Source organism: Scomber scombrus, chromosome 21, assembly GCF_963691925.1.
Source record: "Scomber scombrus chromosome 21, fScoSco1.1, whole genome shotgun sequence".
Classification (NCBI taxonomy): Eukaryota; Metazoa; Chordata; class Actinopteri; order Scombriformes; family Scombridae; genus Scomber; species Scomber scombrus.
In genome coordinates, this window is record NC_084990.1 from 9,266,615 (window position 1) to 9,289,443 (window position 22,829).

Genomic DNA, 22,829 nt, shown 5'->3' on the forward strand with positions numbered 1-22,829 from the left:
TGACAGAAAGACAAAGAGATGGAGAGAAAAGCAGATAATAAAAGACTGGTTTTGTTTTGTCTGTTTTGTTGTCAGTGTTTTCTATGAAGGCATTCAGGTTCACCACACAGTGCAAAATACAACTTTACAGCTGGGATTTAAACACACCTTTCAGCACAGGTCTATTTCTGTATGCACAGGTTCTTGTCACAAAGGTCTACAGTTGTCCTTGAGGTATTACATGCATACATTTTTATTACACATTATATATATGAGCATTATTTGAACTTGAAGGTAAACTTTTGATAGTACAAAATGTATTGTTGCTGGAGTGATCCTCCCAAAGGGACTCTACCTTTTCAAAATGTACTCTTTTTAATGTTTTTCCTCTTGGCGCTACAGAGTGCCGCCATGAGCAACCAGTCCACTCTCAAGCTCAAGTCATTCTCTCATAGCTGCTGGTCAGAATGGTCATTACTGGTGATCCTTTTGGCTACATGTTAGCCAATGCTAATTATAACTGGGCATGACTTGCAGTAATGGTTAACCAACAAGTCAAAAATAAAAAATGATGTGATAAAAATATTCATTTTCATGCACTACAGTTATCACTGAAGCTGTATCCAACTCAAAGACTAAGCCTCAGGAACAGTGATGAATCCTTGTTGGACTTTTTTTGCCCTGAGTTTCACTTGTCAGGTCACACAGAGCTTGCCCTAGCCCTGTGATTGGTGGAGATTATTTTAAGGCATAAACAGCCTGACAGGAAGAGTTGGAAACAGTACTCACATTCCTCAGCATGTTTTGGGAGGAGGGTTATATTTGATTCAGGGGGAACAATGCATAATCTAATTATTTTAATTCAAAAAACACTAAAATTGAACATCTAAAAGCTAAGACAACAAAGGACAATGTTCCTGAGACAAGAATTGATTGATTTTTTTATAACCATGTTTCAGTCTTTCATGCTTATTTTATTTTATCTTTTGGTTAGAGCTGTAATGCAATTAAAACTATATATATATCATTTTTGGTGTTAGGGTGTTAACAATAGAAATGTTATTCATATTTCCATTCCTTTAGTTAGGAAGCCTGTGTAAGAATGAAGATTCATTTCATTGTACTATTATTTTCAGGTTAATAAAAATGTATGTGAATAAACAGCATTTATTCATTTATTTAGTTTTGTTAAAGAGCACCACACTTCACTGTGTCAGTCCCATTTCTCAAACCAATTTACATCACTATAACTCTGACTCATTCATTTTTGGATTATTTCACTCAACCACTTGATTTAGATGCAGATTTGAAGCACATTCAACATGATAAACAATAGCTGAGCCTCCATGCTGCAGCGTCAGCAACATGGGACCAAACTATTTAGAAAACTGGGACTATTTTGTTTCTGTTCTACTCAAGCATCAATGTGCATTTTCACCATTTGAGGTAAACGCTTCAAACATGACAACATAACACTTTTGTTCCCTGGAAACAAAAGCAGACTTTATGAAAATACAGAAATTCAGGGTTATTTCAGTCCTGGCCACAAGCACAACAAGAAGCAGAGGATGACGAAGATGATAATTGAGCTTAGTCATCAAACTAAACATCATTCATGTTACAATGCAGTTGTTGTGACAACTGGAGTAGAACTTTGCTGTTTTCCACTGTCTGCTTAAGCAACCCAGGGCATCAGCTGGAATTTTTGGCTCTATCTCACAAAGCCTCTCTGATCTCACCAAGCCTGTAGTCCTAAATACTGCACAACAAACCTTGAGTTAGATTAGATTAGTTCAGACTGGTTTATTCTATGTCTGGGAAACTGTACCACAGACAGCAATTCAATGAGCTGATTCATCTATATGACATCATACTAGACTGGCACTGTAAGCCATGTTGTGCCATCTCGATATAGTTGAAACTGAACACACCTGAAGAGGAACCACCACAAAACAGAATTACTGACCAGAGTCTCTGATCATTCTCTGCCTCTCTTAGAATAAATTAAAACAAAGCAGAGAGAACACCCAAAGGATCAATATGGCAAGTCTTTTAATGGATTTCTACATCTGTGCTGTTCGGTGAAGAGTGTGCGAGAAAGAGAGAAAAACAAACAGCAGATAGAGTTGCAGAGACAGAGTCAGAATGATGGAGAATACTAAGAATGAGAACCAGACAGGGGGTCCGATAAACAGATAGAGGCAGAGCAAGAGAGAGCACAGGTTTCCACAGATATGGATGGTTGGAGGGTCGATCGTTACCCAGACACTGCATGCATGCCTGCCTGCCTTCGCTGCCTGATTGCCTGGCACACATTTGCATTAGAGTTGAGAGGAGCTGAGCAGAAGAGCACAGCCGGAGAAGTCTTTGATCTCTCAGCCTCTGTCTCTTTGATGCACCATGTGGAAACACACCAGCAGATTTGGGAGCAGCGGACGAGGAGATGATGTTGGGTGTTAAGAGGATGTGTGCGCGTGAATGTTGGCGTGTGTGCATGTGTGATCTCTGCGAGGGAAGTGATGTATATAGTGAGAATGACTGTGCAAATCTGTCAGGACCTTGATTGCAGTCCAAATGAGCACACACATGCCAGCATGGGTTGCCCTATTTTGTTAAAGTCAAGTGCATTCAAGCAGGAGGGAGTGAAAAGAGAGAGAGAGAGAGAGAGAGAGAGAGAGAGAGATAGATAGAGAGAGAGAGAGAGAGAGAGAGAGAGAGAGAGAGAGAGAGAGAGAGAGAGAGAGAGAGAGAGAGAGAGAGGGGGAGAGAGAGAGATAGAGAGAAAAAACCCCTTTGCTCTTGCCGTTTCTCAGGATTATCAAACATCACGCCGGCTCTGAAAACCCGCAACCGTCAAGCAACAGATTTACATCCAACCCCATCACCCCGCTTTTCTCGGAAAATGTCATTTCACATTTCCATCTGGGTTCAAATTCGAGGCAACACAGCGAGATAATCTGTGGATTTTGACTCTGTGCGTGTATTGACAACACTCTTTGCACGTGTCTCCTCCCCTGTCTCTCTTCCTCAGACCCTGTCTACTTCAGTCCTTGCCCACTCACCTCTCCTCCCTCCTCTCTCTCATTCTCCCATCCCTTTCCTCCTCTCACCTCATTCTCATCTCTCCTCTTCCCAGCCTGTCAGAGATGATTTCAGGCTTGTTGCGTCTGGCCACACTTAGTGTGGTACGATTGAAGCAGTAATTACAACAATCTCTGAATAGCTTTTCCTCCCACGGAAAACCTTGCTACCTATCATCCACAGGCTTAACCCTGCTCTCCATGCTGACATGCAAGGGCCAGACAACAGCCTATGTAGAAAACCATTAACCCACAATTAAATTACAATCACCATAACAAAGGACGGGTGACATTTAAATCCACCAATCGAGGAGGGATTAGGAGCTAAGAGCACTTCTCTTGGGGGGATGCGTTATCATCTAAATATGACAGTGTGGATAAAGGAAATGTGAATTAATCAAACATTACACACTATCTACCAGTAGGGCAGTTTTACCATTAGGTAGATTTATCTCTTCTAAAAGGTAAGCCAAGGTGTATTACAAGGTGTGCAGAGGTAAGCTTAAGTAGAAAAAGAAAGGAAAGTGTTGCTTTCTGCTGCTCACCTCTGTAGGTGACATTAATGATATGCTGTGCCTCACTGGTTGGATGTTCTCATGTCATAACTGGAATAAGCTTCAGAGGAAGATGAGGAAAGAAACAGAGGTTTTGCGGTTGATCCAAAAAGCTCCCAGCCATCATGTCTGGCATCATTATAGAGAACTGGCTGAGTGTAAATAAAAACAAAACATGTGACGGCCCAGGTGAGCAAAAATGACACCTGAAAGGCTGCTGCTTTCAGTTACAGTGGGGCGCAATGCCAAAAAAGTATAGTTAAACTCATAAACTCATAAACATACATAAACTCATCTGATAACATAAGATAACGTGAAGTCAAATTGAAATTTTGGTCTTTTTCAGCTGCCTATTCATTTACTTCAAGGACCAATATGGAAGAAACTCAACAATAATTAAACATGCTAGCGGCTCAGTGCGATTTGAGCTAAATGCTAACGTCAATACGCTGACATGTTCATAATGAAAATCCCAGCATGCTAACGTTTATCAGTAATAATACTGTAATTACCACATTCAGTTTGGTGTGCTAGCATGCTAACAAATTAGTATTAAACACTAAATATAGCTTAGGCTGATGGGAATGAGTTTTACAAGTCATGAACTAAAGCATACAAAATTAAACGTTTAATGTAATACTGGCACCAGATGAAAAGTTAAAGCATTACCAAAGTTATTACAATTCCTCCTGAGGGGGACGTGTGTGTGCCAGATTTAATGGTAATTCACCCAGTAGCTGTTAAGATATCAGAGTCTGAAATAAAATGGTGGACCAACTGACAATAATGCCATCGTTAAGGCCCTTCCACAACCCAAATGCAGAGACCAACAATTAACATTAAAAGATGAATGTAAGAAAATATCTGCAACAATACATGTAAAAGCACATAGGCTGAAAAAGTCAAGGTTGGACACTATGTGAGGTAGGATGAAGAAACAGCTGCTGTTAGCAAGCACACAAATCACACGTTGACGACAAGACAATGGCATTTAGCCGAGTAGATGATTTGACATTATCAAAACACCGAAAATCGATCAGATGAATCAGTCATAAAGTGACACAGTCAGTGTTGCCTGAGGGCTGAGGACCTCCAATATGGCCACTAAAGGATGATATGAGTCACCTGACAGCCCTATCAGGTGAAATGCCTGTGAAACATTTGGCTCTGACACAGCAGAATGATGTCGGCCTTCAATCGAATATCAAGGTTGTGCTGAAATGAAAGCAATTTGATACAGCCAGAGAGGAGAATGAGGAAATGAGATTGATGTGGTGAGGAGAGTCAGTAGGTGGTGAGATACGAAGAGGAAGTCAGTCGAGGTAGAAAGCTGCCGAGTTGGTGTTTTATGCTGAAATGGCACTCAAGCTTTAACACGATACAGAAGAAATTGCTTTTTCATAAAGAGACTGGACCAAAGACAGTGCACCCTGCCTAGTGGAGCGTTAGAGATGAAAGTCAGTTTGACCTGAGGAACAATGGGACTAGTGGGCACTTTTTCATCATATATACAATATTTAACACATTAAATGCGTTTCTGCTAGAAAAGCAAATAAACATACTTCATGGGTTTGAACAGAGCCTGGCCGTAGTTCTGGAAAGTCATGATGAGCTTGAGCTGGGTGCCTCCAGACTTCATTGCTGTTGGAGTGAAACAGACAACATTGCTATTAACAGTCAATTAATTGAAAGCATCTTCAAATATTGACGAAATGAGCTGTAGTAATGTAGGCTTACATTTGTTGTGCTCTGGCACAAACTAACCCACTAGAGTTTAAGTTAAAGTTGAGATGAAATAGAAAATGCATTTTTAACCATTCTAGATCACACATTGTACTTATTTTACAATATTTACCAAAATATACAATATAATATATTTCTTTGCATCCTTATATCGAAATCCAATCATATTCTCTTCCTGTAAAACAAAATATGATGCTGTTTCATTTGGACTTAAAGTTGTACAAAAATGTGGCAAATATCACTAGCTACATATTAGCTAGCTAATAATATTTGCTAGTTCGCCAAGCTGAAGTTCAAAACTAGCCTAACTTGAACCAATGCCATTAATAACTAAATAAAATAATTCACAGTCAATTCAATTTTTGTGATACCAGTGTTCAGTTTTTGCCCAATCAAGTTTACAGTTTAGCTAATGTTAGCTGTACTGTAGCCCTGTCCATCACTTAGCTTTTTTCCCTGCATATGTAGCTCTTTTATGAGACTAAAATCCAATAACCCTAACCCTAACCCTGTAACCAATTAGGGGGATGATTAACTAACTGGGGCTGCAAGTAGACCTAACAACTATTCAAAAAACAGTGAAAACATTTCTACCCCATGGAAATGTTTTCAATTTTTCATCCAACAGTCCAAGACATAAATTTACAATGACACTAAACAGTGAAAACCTGAAAATTCTCACATTTGAAAAGGTGGAGGCAATTAATATTGATGCTACTGCCTAATAAAAGGCATAAATGATCAATTGATAATGTGGCTCAGTCCAATTCTTGAAAATGCCAACATGAGCTTTAGAATCCAGGCATATCGTTTATTGATGCCTGCCTCAATAAAGCTTCATAGTCCACGTTTTTCATTTCAGCTGCTTACTGAAAAACATTTCTCTTCAAAACAACAAAAATGAACATGCTAGCAAAACACAGAAAACACATTAAGCATGATAAGCATGGTCAAAGACCGTATCCACCGGTCTCCATAGATTAATTTAAATCAATCAACAAATAGGCTTATTTGACATTTAACCTACCAGAAGCAAGCATTGACTAGGTCGATATTAGCCTACAATTAAACTATATAGCTACTTATTATCCAATAAAACAAGACCAAATATCAAATATTTCTGTTGATCATTATCCATTAAGCAAGTAATCATTAACAAGACATAACATTAGTTAAGAAAACACATGAAGCTCAGAGATAAGAGACGCAGTATAAATCCATAAACACACCTATCCCGTTTATATAACGTAGTCTAATATTCACTGTCACTGATTTGATTGACATTTTAGAGATGTGTTATAGCACACCTGAAGCCTGAAACATGACTTTGCTCTGCCACGTTGGTGAAGAGCGCAGTTGTGTGTATATTAGCGTGTATATGTGCAGAGATATGTGTTTGTGTTTGTTGTGTGTGCTCTGAAAAGACTGAGTGCTGATGTCACAGTGTTTTGTTTGATGGGAAAGAAGAGTGAGGGGGTGAAGGACAGCCAGTGCTCGCCCAACGCTCTCTGTTCCTCTGTTTACTCTCTCTGTGTATTCTCTGGAGGGTCTATCTCTCTCTCTCTCTAGCTCTGTCTCTTTGTGTTTCTATTCATCCATCTATCCTTGATGTTTTCTCCCTTTTTGAACATGATAATGCATTCTAAAGGCACTCGTGGGACTGTGCTCAGCGCTGGAGTGAAGGACTACAGGGCTAAAACACTGAAATCTGTAAAGAGAGCACAGCAGCTGCTGTGCCTGTTATTTCTTCTCTGATCGATTGGAAACTCTGTTTTGGTGGCCTTTTGCCAAAGAACAGCCTTCTTTAATCAATGCTCTCATTTATTTTTACATATGGGAATCATGAGGACAAGCACAATGTTTACAGAGAAAAGAATTACAAGTGAAAAGATCAATGTTCTTCTGACCTCATCTGCTGCTGTGTGAAGTCGTGCATGCTCTTGTGGATGTTTGGAGACATTTTAAATAAAGGCACATCTAACTGTAATGGTTACAAACTCAGAAACTGTATACAGAGAGTGAAAATAAACTTCCTCACAGTAAGCAAGCCATATTTCATGTTACAAACATGTTTAGCTCTTTGTCTTGTAGGGCCGTGTGCTGCAGCCATCAAAGTGTTTCCATCAAAGACTTTTACTATCATCTGTAATAATGTTTTTCATATTTTCTGCTTTTGCACACTACATCTCCATTGATGAATGTTGCACATAAGAGGTTATGTATAATACATCCAAACACTCCTATCTTTAAGTTCAGATAATAACCAACTTCTGCTTGCTTCTATTGGTATTCTTCCCCAGGCCTGTGTTAAGGCTCTGTAATTACTGAGCCACCATGTATTTAGCTGGCTAGAGACGCTGAGAACTGCTTCCTCTATCCACCCAGGCTGAGAGGCATAAAGCAAGAGGAAGAAAATCAGAGAAAATTAGAGAACATCTTGGGTAGAAAGAAGGAAAATAGGAAACAAATTCTTCCTCTGATGACCAAGCAGGAATGCTTGTTTTCATAAACAGTTAATCTGACTCCCAGTTAAGTATTTAATCGTTGCTATAGGCCAGTTACAGCTTTGTCATTGGCAGATAAACCTGAAATCTGCAATCCTTTTTACAGCGAGCGCAAGATGGGCGACCTTGAGTCGACAAGCACTCTTGGAATTTGGGTGCTGGTCTGAGCCAAAAAGGAAGACAATCCCCCCCTAAATAGGAAAAAAAACAGGAATAGATTCCATGTAACAGCCCCAGCTTGGATTATCGCCTCTGTCAGGTATCTACTTTCACTTGCAGCCAAGGTTTTATGCCTGTCTGCATAAAGCTAGTTTTTCTACACTCTTGTCAATCAAATAAAAGCCACAGCATTTGATTTGAATCAAACCGTCAAGTAGCTGTGCAGATTTGCATCTCGAGACCAGGTGTTCTCTCAGGCTTGATATATTTGGCTGTGATGCTTTGCGGGAACACACAAGAGAAGATTGTGGTGTTTTATTATTCCTAAAGCCTCGTAAAGCAGGAGCATGCAGGCTGATCAGATTGAGCACTGTTGTGCGATAGCCTGCAGCCGGCTTCCATCTTCATGCATGCTTGCGTGTGTGTCAGAGTGTGTGTTCATATCAGTGACGCCTGTGGCAACGAGGAGCACACTTTGCCATCACTAAGCAGCCCCTCCTCCCACTATTAACCTGTAGACACAGTTACTTTATGTTAGAAGCACACATTCCTCCTTGGCTGACTGTAAAACAACTTGTTTCTCTTGTAGAAGACCCTTTACACTGAACTTTGACCTGTCTCTGCATGGCAAACCACAGAGGCACAGTCCTGAACCAGAAAAAATCTGAGTCAAAGGGCACTGATTTCATCCATAAACACATGCAATATCTGTGTCCTTGATCAACAAACTGGACTCCCAAAAGCTTGTTTGATGTGGGCTGCAAACTATGACCTCCAGCTAGTGTGACATGGCAAGCAACGATCAACATGAGCAAAATTTGATTATCCTTGCACTTAAACACACCCAAAAAATATATGCCACAATGACTTGTGACAGATTTAAAAAGCAAAAACTCTAATAACTGTTTCTTCAGAGTGTTATTTTATATAATTTTTCCCATCCACCTTTGCAGTCTAGCCCTCCTGCATGGCTGAGACTATGACTCACCGACGCTTGTGATCCTCTGGGTGACCAGATCCTTCAGGAGAGCATCGATGACCGGGTTGTGTCTGGAGTACAGCTCGTATCGATTAATCCCTATGTGGAAGCGGAGCCAGTTGGGGTAGGTGTCGGCAGTCAGCTCCCCTGTTGGGCTGAACTCATCCATGTTGCCTTCCCCATTCCTGGGTGACAAGGGGGAGGAAGGGAGGGCAGGAAAGAAGAGAGAAAGAGGATCATCAGGTTTTTTATGTTAAGAGTGACAGGTGTTGTGCAATAGCCCAAGAGCACAGATGCAGAATTGGACTAATGTGATTGCACAGAACTCACTTATTAACCCTTTGCAGTAATGTTTAGAACAATTATAAAATATTTATTCATTGGTGCATTTGGGTTGATTGTGATTGAGACTTTAGGAGAAAAGCACTTTACCATTCTTGATCTGCTGCTTTGGGGTCAAATCTGATGTCCGTGTTGACGTTGAACAGCGTGTCCTCATCTGTCAGAGGTGGCGGGGATCTTTTATATAAGGGATGGTCGTAGAGAGCCGACAACCTTGAACTCCTTGCCGGCATGTTCTTGGTCACGGCAGCGTCCTGGATGAACTGTCTCTTCCTGTCACCACGTTGCCCGTAGTGCTCCAGTCTCCTGAGAGCCTGTGTTTTGTCGCCTGTGACCGGGATCCTTTCCAGAGAGAGGGAGGAAACATTTGAGCTGGGCTCGTTGCTGAAGTCCTGGAGGATCCGCAGGGTGTGCTTGTTAGGCCAACTCTGCTTCCCCCAGCTCTGGGGCTCCTCGCTCGGCGTGTGGGAGCAGGAGCAGCCGCTGTTGCTGTGCCTCTCCAGCTTTGGTAACAAGTCTATCATTATGTGCATCGAGCATGCAATAAGGAACACCATGAGAATCAAAACCCGGAATTTACGCAGGAGGATCATCTTCATGGTCTCCCTTTTGAGCAGATGTGAGTACTTACTGCAAATGATCAGCACGCAGATGAACAAGCTGACTACATCGCTGATGATGTTTATTAGACTGGACGCCAATCTAATGAAATATACATTAAACACGTAGGACCCATCTTCACTTGCCGTCTTGAGTAAAGGATTCAGTGTTCAGCCTTTGTATTTTCAACATCAGAGTCTTGCTTTTGTTTGCGTGTCCAGATTTCAGAGATCTCAGAAGCGCAAAATCATCCGCAAGCGTCCAGGTAAAGCAGGTCGAGTCGGCTCTGACCAACGGTCGATTTGCGCAAGCCACATCCTCCTCACACTGCCTCTGTCCTCTCTCCTGTCGACCACCAAATATTTCAGTAGGTATACAGAGTCGCAGACAAGTGAGTAGGATCCAAACACAGTTGGGATACGCTGGGGAAACGATCCGTTAAACGTGTGTGTCCAAGAGGTCCGAAGGCGCGCATCGGTCTCACCGTCCAACCTCAATCCGATACGGGGAGAGCAGACATGGATCAGCTGGGACGTCTGCTCGGAAAAAAATCTACGGAGAATGTATCTCTTCACATTTAAATGTTTTCAGGGAAAGTCCCCGAAAAGTAGTCGACGTGCACTCATCCACCTCAGCGATCCAAGATGCGTAATTCTGTCACACAGAGTCTGGACTAATCACCCGAGGCGAGCCAACGGAACAATTCGCCACAGGTAACAGGAGACAGAAATCCCCCCCGAAGGGCCAAGCAACCTCTAGAAGTACAGCGGGATAGGAGAACGTACCTCTTGTAGCATGTGTGAATCTGGGTGGGTGTGTTAAATATGATGATGAAGCCAAGGCTAGATCCAGCCTTTGCGCAGCGTCACTGTGTGCAGATTGGCTGAGTGGAGAGAGAGAGAGAGTGAGAGAAAGAAAGAGAGAGAGAGAGATAGAGAGAGAGAAAGAGAGAGAGAGAGAGAGAGAGAGAGAGAGAGAGAGAGAGCATGTGAAGCGCATAACAGCTCGTCTGTATTCCTCCTCGAATAAATCCTCCCTGCACATCCCGACTGTGCAAGAAGAGGGCGTCTTTTCACTGGCCAATATAAGTCTGGCTCACATGCAGCAATTTTTCTTTCTTTCTTTTTTCTTTTTTTTTTGTGCCTGAAATTCATCTGCTGGAATCCCTCTGAAATGTCTCCTCCGAGACGGCAGTCAATCCATCGATGATACATTAGACAGGCCTATTAGACCGCTCATCAGTCTGAGGATCCAGTTCCATCCTGCACTGCTGCCACTCAGCACCAATCACATCTTCAATAATGTTTAAAGGCCGCATTAAATGAAAACGACACAGCACCTTTCAGCACTGCACTTTCTTAGAGACTTTCTTAGAGGAAATTTATGCTGTAGAGGAATAAACTAACTCCACGCTTTTCTCCTGCTTTGACCCTTCACCTAAATCACATGAAGCACATACACCAAATAAATGACCATGAACGCCAAATACACTGTCCAATATCCAGGAAGCACACTAATGTTTCTTCTTTTACGGTTAATTGGCACAGCATTATGGCTGCATCCGTGCTTCCTAGTGGCTGTTAATAGGCAGGAAAGGCATGGTAATAAAGTGCCTGCACTTCATAGTATGGCATATATGCACGGGTAAGTGATCGTGATTACCTCCCAAGATTAGTTTATAATTAAAAGAGCTCAGAGAGAGACACAGAGGGAGATTGTTGTACGAACATGGCTGCGGAAGGAATAGATTTGTAAGAAAGAGAAGTGGAGGTAGCTTAAGATATGCTCGATGGGGGGGATTTAGACAGTGGAACAAAACATTAGTTGTGGATGCTAATGAAGTTGATATAGAGGTAAAATTAAAACAGTAGTGATTGCTTTCTTCCAGAAAGAAGCATCAAGTGTCAAGCGATTAACAATGGATCCAGCAAACTGTCTGTACAGCATTGTCTATTGTGTCAGACACAGAGGAAAGATTGTTGTATTTCCAATAAAGGAAGTACTCCCCATTTCCCTTAAATTACTCTGTAATGGAGGGCTTACATCCATAAGATACACTCACCACTGACATTTTAGGGCGCTTTAACAGTGACTAATTCCTTACAAAGCAAAAGGTCCATCAGATTGCCTCCTCTGGTGTTTGATGTCAGGGATAGTGCAGAGTGTGGAAGACAAAGTGATGCTTGTTGCCTGTCCAGATCTAACGTCAGCCACTGTAGCTTGTGGCCTACTAGCCTGAGGTGAAACAAGCAGAGATGAATGTGTATTGATGTCAGTCAGACATGGATCACAGCAGTCGATGGGTCAATGGTTCCTCACAAGGCCTGTCTTGTGCAATTCTTGCTGAGCCTTTCAGGAGGAATCAAGAGAACTGCATGATCCTCACTCACTTGCCGTTACAGCAACACATTAAAAAAAAAAAAAAAATCTCATTTCATATGCTGTCAAATGACATTAAAGCTTTAAATCTGTTAATAGAAGCAGACTGTTGTGAGATGACAATTTGCAACTCTACCAAATTAATAATCTTGCTCTAATATTAGGAAGAAAGGCAAGCCATCATGACAAAGCACCATGTGAGAAAAAAGAGGATCCCCAGACTAACGCATCCAACCCTTGGATTTCCACTGTCAAATATCACAGTTTGTCTGCAGTGTTCACATAACTTTTTTTTTTGACAGAGCTCCATCTGATCACAATCTGTCACATAACAGAGTGATTGAGAAACACTATCCTCCAAGATTCCATGTGACAACAGTATTAAAAGCCCCTACACCTTGCACAGACAAGATCAGGAGGAGGAGGAGGGCATCCTAACAGATAGCTGACTACAGCACAGGTTGTATATACACAAGATTTATGTCCTCTACTACACTTCACAGTGTCTCTCAGTGAGATAGCTCAGAGGATAGCAAGATAGCGCTATCCCTGTTCCTATCTGCACCATCACAGTGAGGGGTGAGGTGTGCGTTCGTTACTGTACAAAGTCTGCCAAATAAACGCAGGCGCAGGCGCGGGCTTCAATCATCTCTATTTACTACAAAAAATGAATATCAACAGTTATTTCCTTATATTTCTATATAAAAAGAACATTATTATTATCTTTTCTTGCTATTCATTTGACTAGAGTTTTCCATCTTTAGTGTTGGCTTCATCACATACCAGAAAGGTACTAACAGGTTTGGCTACATCTGTGCCTTGGGTTCATGTATTGTGACGAACAAGGAAGTTGTGATAGCATGCAATGCATTGTTTGCAGTTCCTTGTTGGATTATATGTCACCCAAACTACCTGTTTTAAGCTTTTAAGCTGTCCCATTGAAGGACAGGTTTTCTTTTTACAAGTCTGTCTTAAAAACAATAGCCAGGTGCCCTAAAGAACACTGAAAAAAGCTTTGCTCACATAAGGTGTAGTGATGGGGAACAAAATCCACTGTCCTTATTTTGAGCAAGAATGTGTTTAAAAGTTTGTCTGAAAATAACTCGAGGCTTCGACCATCTGACCGTCTGAAAGACTAACTTTGAAAGATATTTACTTGATTTGACTAATTTGGACAACTGAAGACTCACATCAGTTTCCAATAAACGTTTAAATACATTTTTGTACAGAAGGAGGGCTGTGGAGTTCACTTACATTGAAAGTGCATTATAAAGGGATCTCTTAATGGCCAGTATGAACAGGAGTAATGATTACAGCATGAAAAACCTGTGTCCATGTTCATTTGGGAATATGACTATTGTTTTAGGACTGACTTAAAAAATTGGGCACCATAAGAAGTTGGAAGGATTTTTTTCCCCTTTGTCACTGCATTATAATAACAATAGACATCTCATCTGATTTATTATGGTGTGAGCTTCAGATGCTAGAAATAGATGGTTATAATTACTGTAGTACTTTTTTGCAGCAGTTGTAACCATGGCAGAAATGTTAAAATGAAATGTGAAGGTCACCCTGAACTGGATGAAAATAAAATGCTGACAGTTATTTAGTATTATAAGTAGGAGGGGGGAAAAAAGTAAGAACAGTTGGAAGGCGCACTGAGGCGTCCACCCTCCCTGCTTCACATCCCTCCACTGTTCCTGCCATTCATGCATCCTTCTGTATCGCTGGTTCTCCATATGTATTGTCTGAGTAAATTCATTTGTCTGAATTTGCCCTTGGCGTGACCAGGGCTGAGTGGAGAACAAGACTAATTTCCATCCCTGAGCAGCGCCGCACTCACTGCATCTGATACGGCACATTTGAATGGATATTACAGATAACAATGCCCTCTGTTGGCCCCAATAAGCTTCACGCCGCTCTCGCCGCTCCTCTGTCTCTTCCACTCTCCTCCTCCTCCTCGCCCTCCTCTGCTAACCCCTCCTTACCTCCATTTACAGTCGCTCTATTCAGAAGCTAGATGTGTAAACACAGACACGTTTAAACTGTCACGGTAATCACTCGTGCAAAAACACCCTCAGTCTCCTGAAACCAGGTGACATTCAATCACAAGACTTTTTCTCTGAGTTGCTCTCACTTTTTCCAGCAGCTCTTCTTTCATTTTCACTATGTTACTGTTCTTGACACCATTTGTACTCCTTAGTCATCTATCTTCTCATGATATTTTGAATGAATTATATTCCTTTTGTTTACGTAATTATCACTCGTCGGTGTCAGCACAAATCACTGTTGACATACCGTTGATTGCATATTAGGGTCGCGTGAGAGAGATGTTTTCTGCTTGTGATTGTCACTTTGTTCTTACTTACAGAAGGATGGAAGTTGTTGATAAAAAATAATTGGCATCTCATTTAGAGAAAAATGTAATATTCATAGAGACTTCATTGTTCCTTAAGAGGATGCCAAAGGGCTTAAAAAAACACATCTTGGCAGCTTTTCTCAGATCGGTGGCACTACATCAGTATTAGTGTACAAAATATACAATTTATGCCTTCATGAATAATAATGACAAAACAGTGGACTGTTAATGTGGGCTGTTTTGTTTTCATTAGTATAATCACAATCTGTGAGTTGACATTACCTGTATCCCACATGTTATGTATTCCACTATAATATCCACAATTTCACACACAAAAAAAGAAAAGCACTATGAGTAAAAACTGAAAATTAAGATGCATTGTTAAATAAAGTATGAAGAATTCAGTGCTCCATCCAAGAGTTCTGGTTTTACAGCATGCCAAACCTGGACGCAATCATGCAGCTCCATCATACTGATCTAACCAATGAAGAAAGGAATGAAGGAAGTAAAACTGAAGAATGTCCTGTGTACTGGAGTTGCCTCTACCAAAAATTTAGAGAAGCGGGCATGAAAGAGGGGAGAGGAATGAATGGATGCATGCTCCTCCTTGAATCAAGACTTTTAAGTGGTGATACAGGTCATCTCTTAAAACATCTTAAAAGCCCAGACAGTCTTTGGCTATAATAAGATGTTATTGAGAAGAGTTCTGTGGCCCTGTCTGCTTTCCTCCACTATCAGGCTGTGGGGCTAAATCTCTGAGCTGCTCCACCTTGGGGGTTATTTTAAAGTCTGTTTGGGAGGCACGCAGTCAGCACTATACTTACCCAGGTATATGTGTTGTTAGGTTTGCGTGTGTCAGTGTTTTAGTTCAAACTCCGAGAAGTGTGTACAGCGACCTGCGGACAGGGAGAGAAAGACGAGCACTGTGTAAATTAGTGTTTTGGGTTAGAGCAGTGGAGTTTGTGTGTTTGTGTGTGTGTGTGCCTGTGGGTGGATACCTGGGTCACTAGGTACAGTGATCAGTGTGTTTGGGCAAGTCGCATCCAACCAGAGGCCCTTGCTGTGTTTGTCCTGCTGGCTGCCCTGTAATCCTATAATTAGAGTTTGGGCGGACCACTTTAATGAGGGCTGGCTTGGATGGATGAGTGTTCCTGTTTGGATCATTTTTGTATGAGCGTGTGTTTATTTTAGAGTGCGGCTCCGTTGACCGCCAGGCCTCCCCAGTGTGGCACTCGCTGCACAGGTCCAGATATAGCCGCGACCCTCAGCACCCTCCCCGATCCTCACCACACAGCAGTAATGTGTGGTGAATTTATTTGTCCACGTTTACTCTGAATGCCTCTGATGCTCCTTGACCTGCGGGTTCTTCTTTGAAGTTATGTTGCATCATGAGGAGGCCAGCACATTTTAGGAGGGAATAGATGGTTTTAGTTTGCAAAATATTAAAGTCCAACTGAAATCACATTTAATCATTCCTCTTTGCATTCTAATATAATGTCAATATGTTTTGTAATACTTTTTATTTATCTATTTAAGATTCGTTTGGCAGGGACAGTACATCAATCTACATTTTAATTCACACCGCAGTGTAAATGTGACAGAGTTAGCCAAGAGGCTAGTTTTCATCTGTAGTCCGCGGGCAGGTCAACAACTTAGCCAAGCACAATTAAAAAAGAGAAAACAGAGAAAGAAACAATATTAAAATAAGCATTATATTATGAACTATAAATAACACATGATTAAAACAGTGAGTAAAGCATTGTCCACAATAAAGTCTGATGGTGATATACACAGAAACTATAGTTCTAGTTATGACTGCAGCTCTGGTGTTGTTTGAGCCATGCAGTGTTTTAGAGCTTTTTTGAACAAAGAAAGGGTTGACCAGGTCCTTATACTGTATGTATGGGTAGAGTGTTCCAGTAGTGTGATGCTCGGACTGGGAAGGCCGAGCATCCAAACACAGTCATTCTATAAGGGACAACACAGTCCCCTCTAAATGTGGTACATTGTCCATAGTCAGAAATGGTTCTTTTGTCTCAGTCAGGGAAAGGTTTGTTTGATTGATACTAGCTGGCAGGCTACTAGTGCTATTCAGAACTGAGACAAATTAACAAACCGCTGTAGCTACAAGTCATGGACAGATAGTATGTTGCAGGGATTTCGGAGAGCAATGACCAAAACCAGCATCTAATGGGGCTTTTCCATTATACAGTTCTAGCACTACTCGGCTTGACTCGACTCATTTTTTTTTTGCTTTTCCATTAGGGTTAGTACGTGGTGCTTTTTTGGTACCTGCTCTGGCGAGGTTCTAAGCGAGCTGAGCCGATACTAAAATGTGACGTCAACAGACAGTTTCGTGCAGCCGTGCTATGACGACCCTGCCCCTCGTTGAGGAGGTACTATGAAGTAATGGAAAATGACGTGCCTGGTACCAAACTGAGTCGAGTCGAGTAGTGCTAGAACTGTATAATGGAAAAGCTCCAAAACAGGACCAAAGTGACACTTGAAGATGTTGATGTTTACATGTTGTCTTCGATGCTGCAGCTGAGCAGCTAATTAGCTATCTAGCCTGCTAACTCACATTAGCTATGCACTTTTCTCCAGTGATTACTTCAATGTTTATTTGGTGGTTCATTCAACAAACTAAGGTGCACAACAGAAGATGTGTGTTCATGTTTGTTAGTTTAATAAAAAAGGAAACTTTAGTAGGAGAACTAATGTGGGTTTTTGTTCACAGTCTGTGGCTCTTGTGTGTTGTGTAGCAGGATGCTATCATACTCAGTGTGACCATCTACTCTGTCTTTGCTAGAGCGCCACATAGTGGACAGAAAATGTAGCTTAATTTCAGTTGGACTTTAAGCTGCCAGGAGACGGTTCATTTAGCTCAGCACAAACATTAGAAAAAGCAAGCTTGGCTCTGTCTTAAGAAAAAAAAAACTTACTAGCAGGTCCAAACTTAGACATTAGACATTATATCTTGTTTGTTTAATCCTTATTAAAACCATTAAGTGAAAGAAAACAGCATGATCACAAATATTTGGGGTTTTGGACAAAACAAGCAATTTGGGCTTTGGCAAATGGGCAATTTTCACTAATTTTTGTATTTTTTAAATATTCAGATGAATCTATAATGAAACTAGTCAATAGTTAGAGCCATTAATTTGACTGTGGAAGTGGAATTTAACTGAAACTGCCTTAATTAAAAGTATTTTCTGCATCAAATTTCAGTAAAATTACATTTAATGTTTGAGTTAAACTCTTCTCATATTCTTTCATGTGAGTGCATTTTTAATGAGGAATTTCTAACTTTCACCCAAAAAAAAGTTTTGCACCAGTTCTACTCAGTTTAATTTGGAATGTAATCCAAAGTTTCAGCAAGTGATCAGTATTACTGCATTTCTTCATTAGGTGTGTGGAATAAACTGCCTTACTCTCACTCTAATGTTCTTTTCATTCCAAATTTTAATTTCCACATGCCCAAATATTCAATTTCATGCAAATATTTGAATTAATCGCGGTAACTACCATTTGAGTAAAAAAACATTCTTATCTTTTGTCATGCTCCTTTTGCTAAACAAATTTTTGCTCCCTCCACGCTTTTACATGACCTCTTCTACAGATACCATCTCACAAAATCAACATTTATATTGGAACATTTTATGGGTTGACTGTAGCCCGCCTTCACAAGGAAAGGGTGTGCTGCCAGAGCAAAGCCTCATGTTGGGACCTGAAAGGGGTAAAAACAACCTGATGGCTTGAAAACATTGAAATCTCACTATTAATTCAACTGTCTGCTCAGTAGAGACATGTTTGGGTTGCTAAATGCAGTGGGAGTGGAGGAATCGCTCTGCAGTAAATCTCAACAGATATGACAGCTTAGCTAAAATAGAGCTAAATGGAGACAGATCCTGAAGTCGTTAAGTCATAATGAGAGAGAAAGAAAGATATCTCAAAGATTTGACTCAGGGCCAACACCATTAGGAGGATGATATATGAACCTATTCAATCCAGGATCTTTACTCATAGTGGACAGTGTACACACACACACACGCACACACACATAAACACACACCAGCACAGTGACTAACTTGCCTATTCCAGCATTCTTTTGCAGCTCACCTAGGAGCTCTGACACACACCTGCCGCTTGACTGCTGACTTTGCAACTCTTACCTCCCTCCTCTTAGTTTCAACCTCTGCATCTATTTCTTCTTCTCACATCAACACACTCCCAACTGTAGACTTGTCAGAAGCCTCCTCTCTTCTCCTCTCCTATCCTCTCCTCTCTTTTCCTTTCCTTTCCTCGCTTCTCCTCTCCTCTCATTAATCTACTCTGTATTTCTAGTTTTCATTGTTCCTCATATTATACTTGTTTTTCTCCTCCTTTCACTCGTGGCGTGTCAACCAAGTCCCATCACTGTCAGCCAGAAACACACAAAAGGCCTGCATAAACATGAGCTTTGTAAGTGGTAGCGGACTCTACTTGGCAAAGCAACCCTGGCTTCCTGGTGTGCTGCTCGTGTGTGTGCACCAACTGTATGTATGACTGTGTGGGAGGACAATCAGTCACGGTGACACAGTGAAGAGGCACTTGTCTTTGTTTTTCTGCTAGAGGAACAAGTCTGGCTCTATAGACTCACACACACACACACACAGCGTGAATCCACACCACCACAAAACTACATTGGCAAGGATTTCGATGGATAAACCATATTTTGAGGAAATAGTTTGAGTTACATTGCCACTGGGTCATGAATCTATAGAAAAACACAACACGATTTCATACTGTAGCCCTTTTATATTTCAGTGCAACCACAAGGCCACAATATGCTCAATGATGATCAACAATGCACCATTCAGTCTGTTTATCAGAGCTTTCACCTGTATCAGGATGAACTTTGTGTAAGGGTATTCTGTTGTACAAAACTCCAGTTTGTGAATAAAGGGAGTCATTTTTATTTCAGTGGCAGGAACTCGGCAGTAAGAAATTATTTAATACAAATCTGACCTCACTCCATCAATCAAATGTCCAATTGTGCATGTGCAAATCTTAAATGTCAGAGAATTAGTGTTTCTAATGTACTGTATAACTGTGTGAACGTGTATTTTTATGCACAAGCTTATATTTTCTTTTTAGCTTCCCCACTGGTGTTGCTGACTGCATCATTTCTGCCATGCAGGTTGTACTTCGTCACAGCGCCGCTTCGAGCTTAATGCTAACGTCACCATGTTGGCGTTGTCATTGTGAGCATGTTAAATAACGAATAAGAAAAATAAATAAATAAATTGATCTGATGATGACACTAGAGGAAATTTGATGCGATCACAAACATTATTAAAAATCATCCTGAAGGGGGGGCACGAATGTTTGTGCCAAATTTCGTGCCAGTCGATCCAACAGTTGTCAAGCCAAATTCGCTCAAAAAGACAAATGTCAGCCTTAATCTGGCACAAGTCATGGTGATATTAAAGTCAGTAGGGTTCATCCTGTGAGGAACGTGAATGTCAGTGCACAATTTAAAGATAGTGAATCCATTTAATGATTGTTGAGATATTTCAGCCTGATTAAAGAGAGGATCTAACCAACTGATAGTCACTGCTGTCACTGCTAGCATGGTGAGTGATTTAGATCTGGAGTTCGTTGCTTTTGACAATTTGAATGATCAAGATCATAATATAGAAATTAACACAGGTTGGGTCTTCATTTCAATATCTTACAAAGTCAAGAATTTCAACCTGTATTAAATATCAACTTTTATATGACATCGGTCGATGTTTGCTCCCTAGTTAAGTTTATTGTGTATTGGGCATTGCTCCTTTTGTTCTGTGAGGCACTTTGTAATCCCATTTAAACATGAATATGCTTAAATGTTAAAACTGGGAGCATTGAAGAAAGACACACACAGAGCAGTGACAGACTGAAAGGCCACAGTAAATGCAAAAGACACAGGTTGCATTTCTGACATCAACAGAGTGTTAGATACCCATCTAAATTCACGACAATCAAAAGGTCAAAGCGCTGTCCTGACATTCTCTACACCTCTGGAGCTCATATACCCCCGCCGGGTCATGGAAATGTTATTGTAACAGAGATGATAGCTGGACGGAGCCCAGTATGGCACAGGAAGCGCGTCTCCTGAATGGAGTTTCCATGAGATTCGGAGAGGCTTGACCTTTCAGTGATCGCCTCAATGTGAGGTACTTTCCCCTCAGGGTAAAAAGAAAAGGTGCGTCTGCTGTTTCCCCTCGCCTCAGTGGGAGCTTTATTGAACAGGGAGTGAGAGAAAGAAGGGCGACTGTTTCTCCTTCACTTATCTAATGTCGGGCAAAATTGCGATGAAGTCTGACCCTCATCCATTTCTCAACCTTGACGAGCAAATACATTTTTTCTTTTCTTTTACAGAAATAGTCCTCACCGTGCAAATGCATTAGAGATAGAAAGTGTATTAAAAAATTGAAACCATTAAGGGTATGGGAGATGTTCAAATGTACTCCCTAATGCTGGGTGATATGAGCCATGAAACATGCATACCTTTATCTCTACTTTTTGCCTCCATAATTTTATAGTCTTTGTGATTTTATACTGCAGCTTACAGGATTTTCCTTCATATCTGCCACAATAAAGACAATAGAGGATATGGATCAGCTGGAGTAAAATACAACAAACCTTGAGGTATTATTGCCTCATAAAACATACACATCAGACTCTATTACTGCTAACACTATCAAATGGGCAGTGCATGCAAGACCTGTGCTGTCTGTGTTTTTGCCATTCAAAGGGTATATTGATTTAGCTTTACACGAAACCGTTCCTGTCTTATTTCCCTTAAGGCTGCAGCGACTAAAGCTCCGTCTCACGCTGTAGATATTGAATTGTTACCCTTAATAGATCAACATACTCAAGAACACTCCTTTGGTTTCTTCTCTTAACACTGTAACCCACAGGACCAGTCATCTGTCAGGTAAACCACGTCATGTTAAAAATGGTAATTTCTCAGTGTGATATCAGTTTTTGTCTCTTTGAAATGGTTTCATACGCTGGAGGGTTTTTGAATTTTCTAAATCCATAAAGAACCATGTAATCCTTCAATTGAATTAAAAACATAAGAAAGGGTTTCACATGACAACAGCAAAATGGAAAAGGGCTTTGAAATGAAACTCTGGTGAATTAGTTATGCATATTGTTTTTTTTATGTCTCACTTAATCGCATTTAGTTAAACATAAAGGCCGCACAAACCTTCGCTGGGTTCGGTTTCTGTCTCACTACCTTTCCCTCCACCTCCCATTCCTTCATTCCTCTTCTCCGTCCCAGTCCTTCTGAAAACAGACTCTGCGTCTTTGTGTGTGAAGACAAAAGCTCTGTTGTGTAGGTGGTGGTTTGTGGTGGCCAGGGCAGGTGGCTGGCCTTGATTGCATTAGACTGATGACGTGCTCGAAACGCCAGAGGAGAAGAAAAGGGAAGAGGGTCTTTTTCCTGTCATCTGCCAGTGGTTTACCAGAAGAAAAAAAAAGGAGAGAAAAAAATCAGAAGTATGTGAGCCACAGAGAGGTATTAGGGCGTGACACAGCGAGGGAGGGGATAGAGATGGGATTAAAGGTGCAGACTGAGAATAGAGCTGTGACTGAGATAGACATGATGATGGGAATAGCTGAGCTTGAGAGAACATGAAGGAAAGAGTATCAGCATCAGCATTTGTGGAACCTCTATTCCAACATCAAATAGCAACACGACCTGACGCTAATTTTCCCTGGAGCACAAAACTAACATTAAAGCCTCAGCTTTCTATTTTTCCCTAGATTACCATGCATCAGTAGCCTGCCTCAGTGTATCTCAATGATTTCTATCTGATTCCCTGTTGTCTGAGCTGCTGCCTGCCTGCCTGGAGCTTTTCGCAGGAGCTTTGTTGGGCTCTGAGATCAGCTTAATACCTGTGGCTGATCTTAAACTAGTAAAAGGCTTTCTGTCAGGCCACCCGCTGCATCTCATTTCCTTCCACCGATGGTCCTTCGCAGACACGATGCAACTGGAACACTAAAAGGTGGAGGGTGAAGAAGGGGTATTAAAAAGGTGGTTCAGATGGGTTATTGCAAACTGCCAAGGTCTTGAAGTCTGTGTAGTACAAGGATGGTTTTACTCAAGGACTTTTTAAA

At 41.1% G+C, this 22,829-nt stretch overlaps 1 protein-coding gene across 1 annotated transcript in view; it reads right to left on the bottom strand.

The window, feature by feature from the left end:
- fam20cb (FAM20C golgi associated secretory pathway kinase b) overlaps window positions 1–10,715 on the bottom strand; it is a 49,130-nt gene extending 38,415 nt beyond the window's left edge. The window contains exons 1-3 of the mRNA XM_062443246.1: window positions 9,431–10,715; window positions 9,008–9,183; window positions 5,176–5,254 (exon numbers count right to left, since the gene is read on the bottom strand). Of these exons, the coding sequence (XP_062299230.1) occupies window positions 5,176–5,254; window positions 9,008–9,183; window positions 9,431–9,939 (764 nt within the window). The 5' untranslated portion in view covers window positions 9,940–10,715. The remainder of the gene's footprint in view (window positions 1–5,175; window positions 5,255–9,007; window positions 9,184–9,430) is intronic.
- Window positions 10,716–22,829: the final 12,114 nt, after the last annotated feature.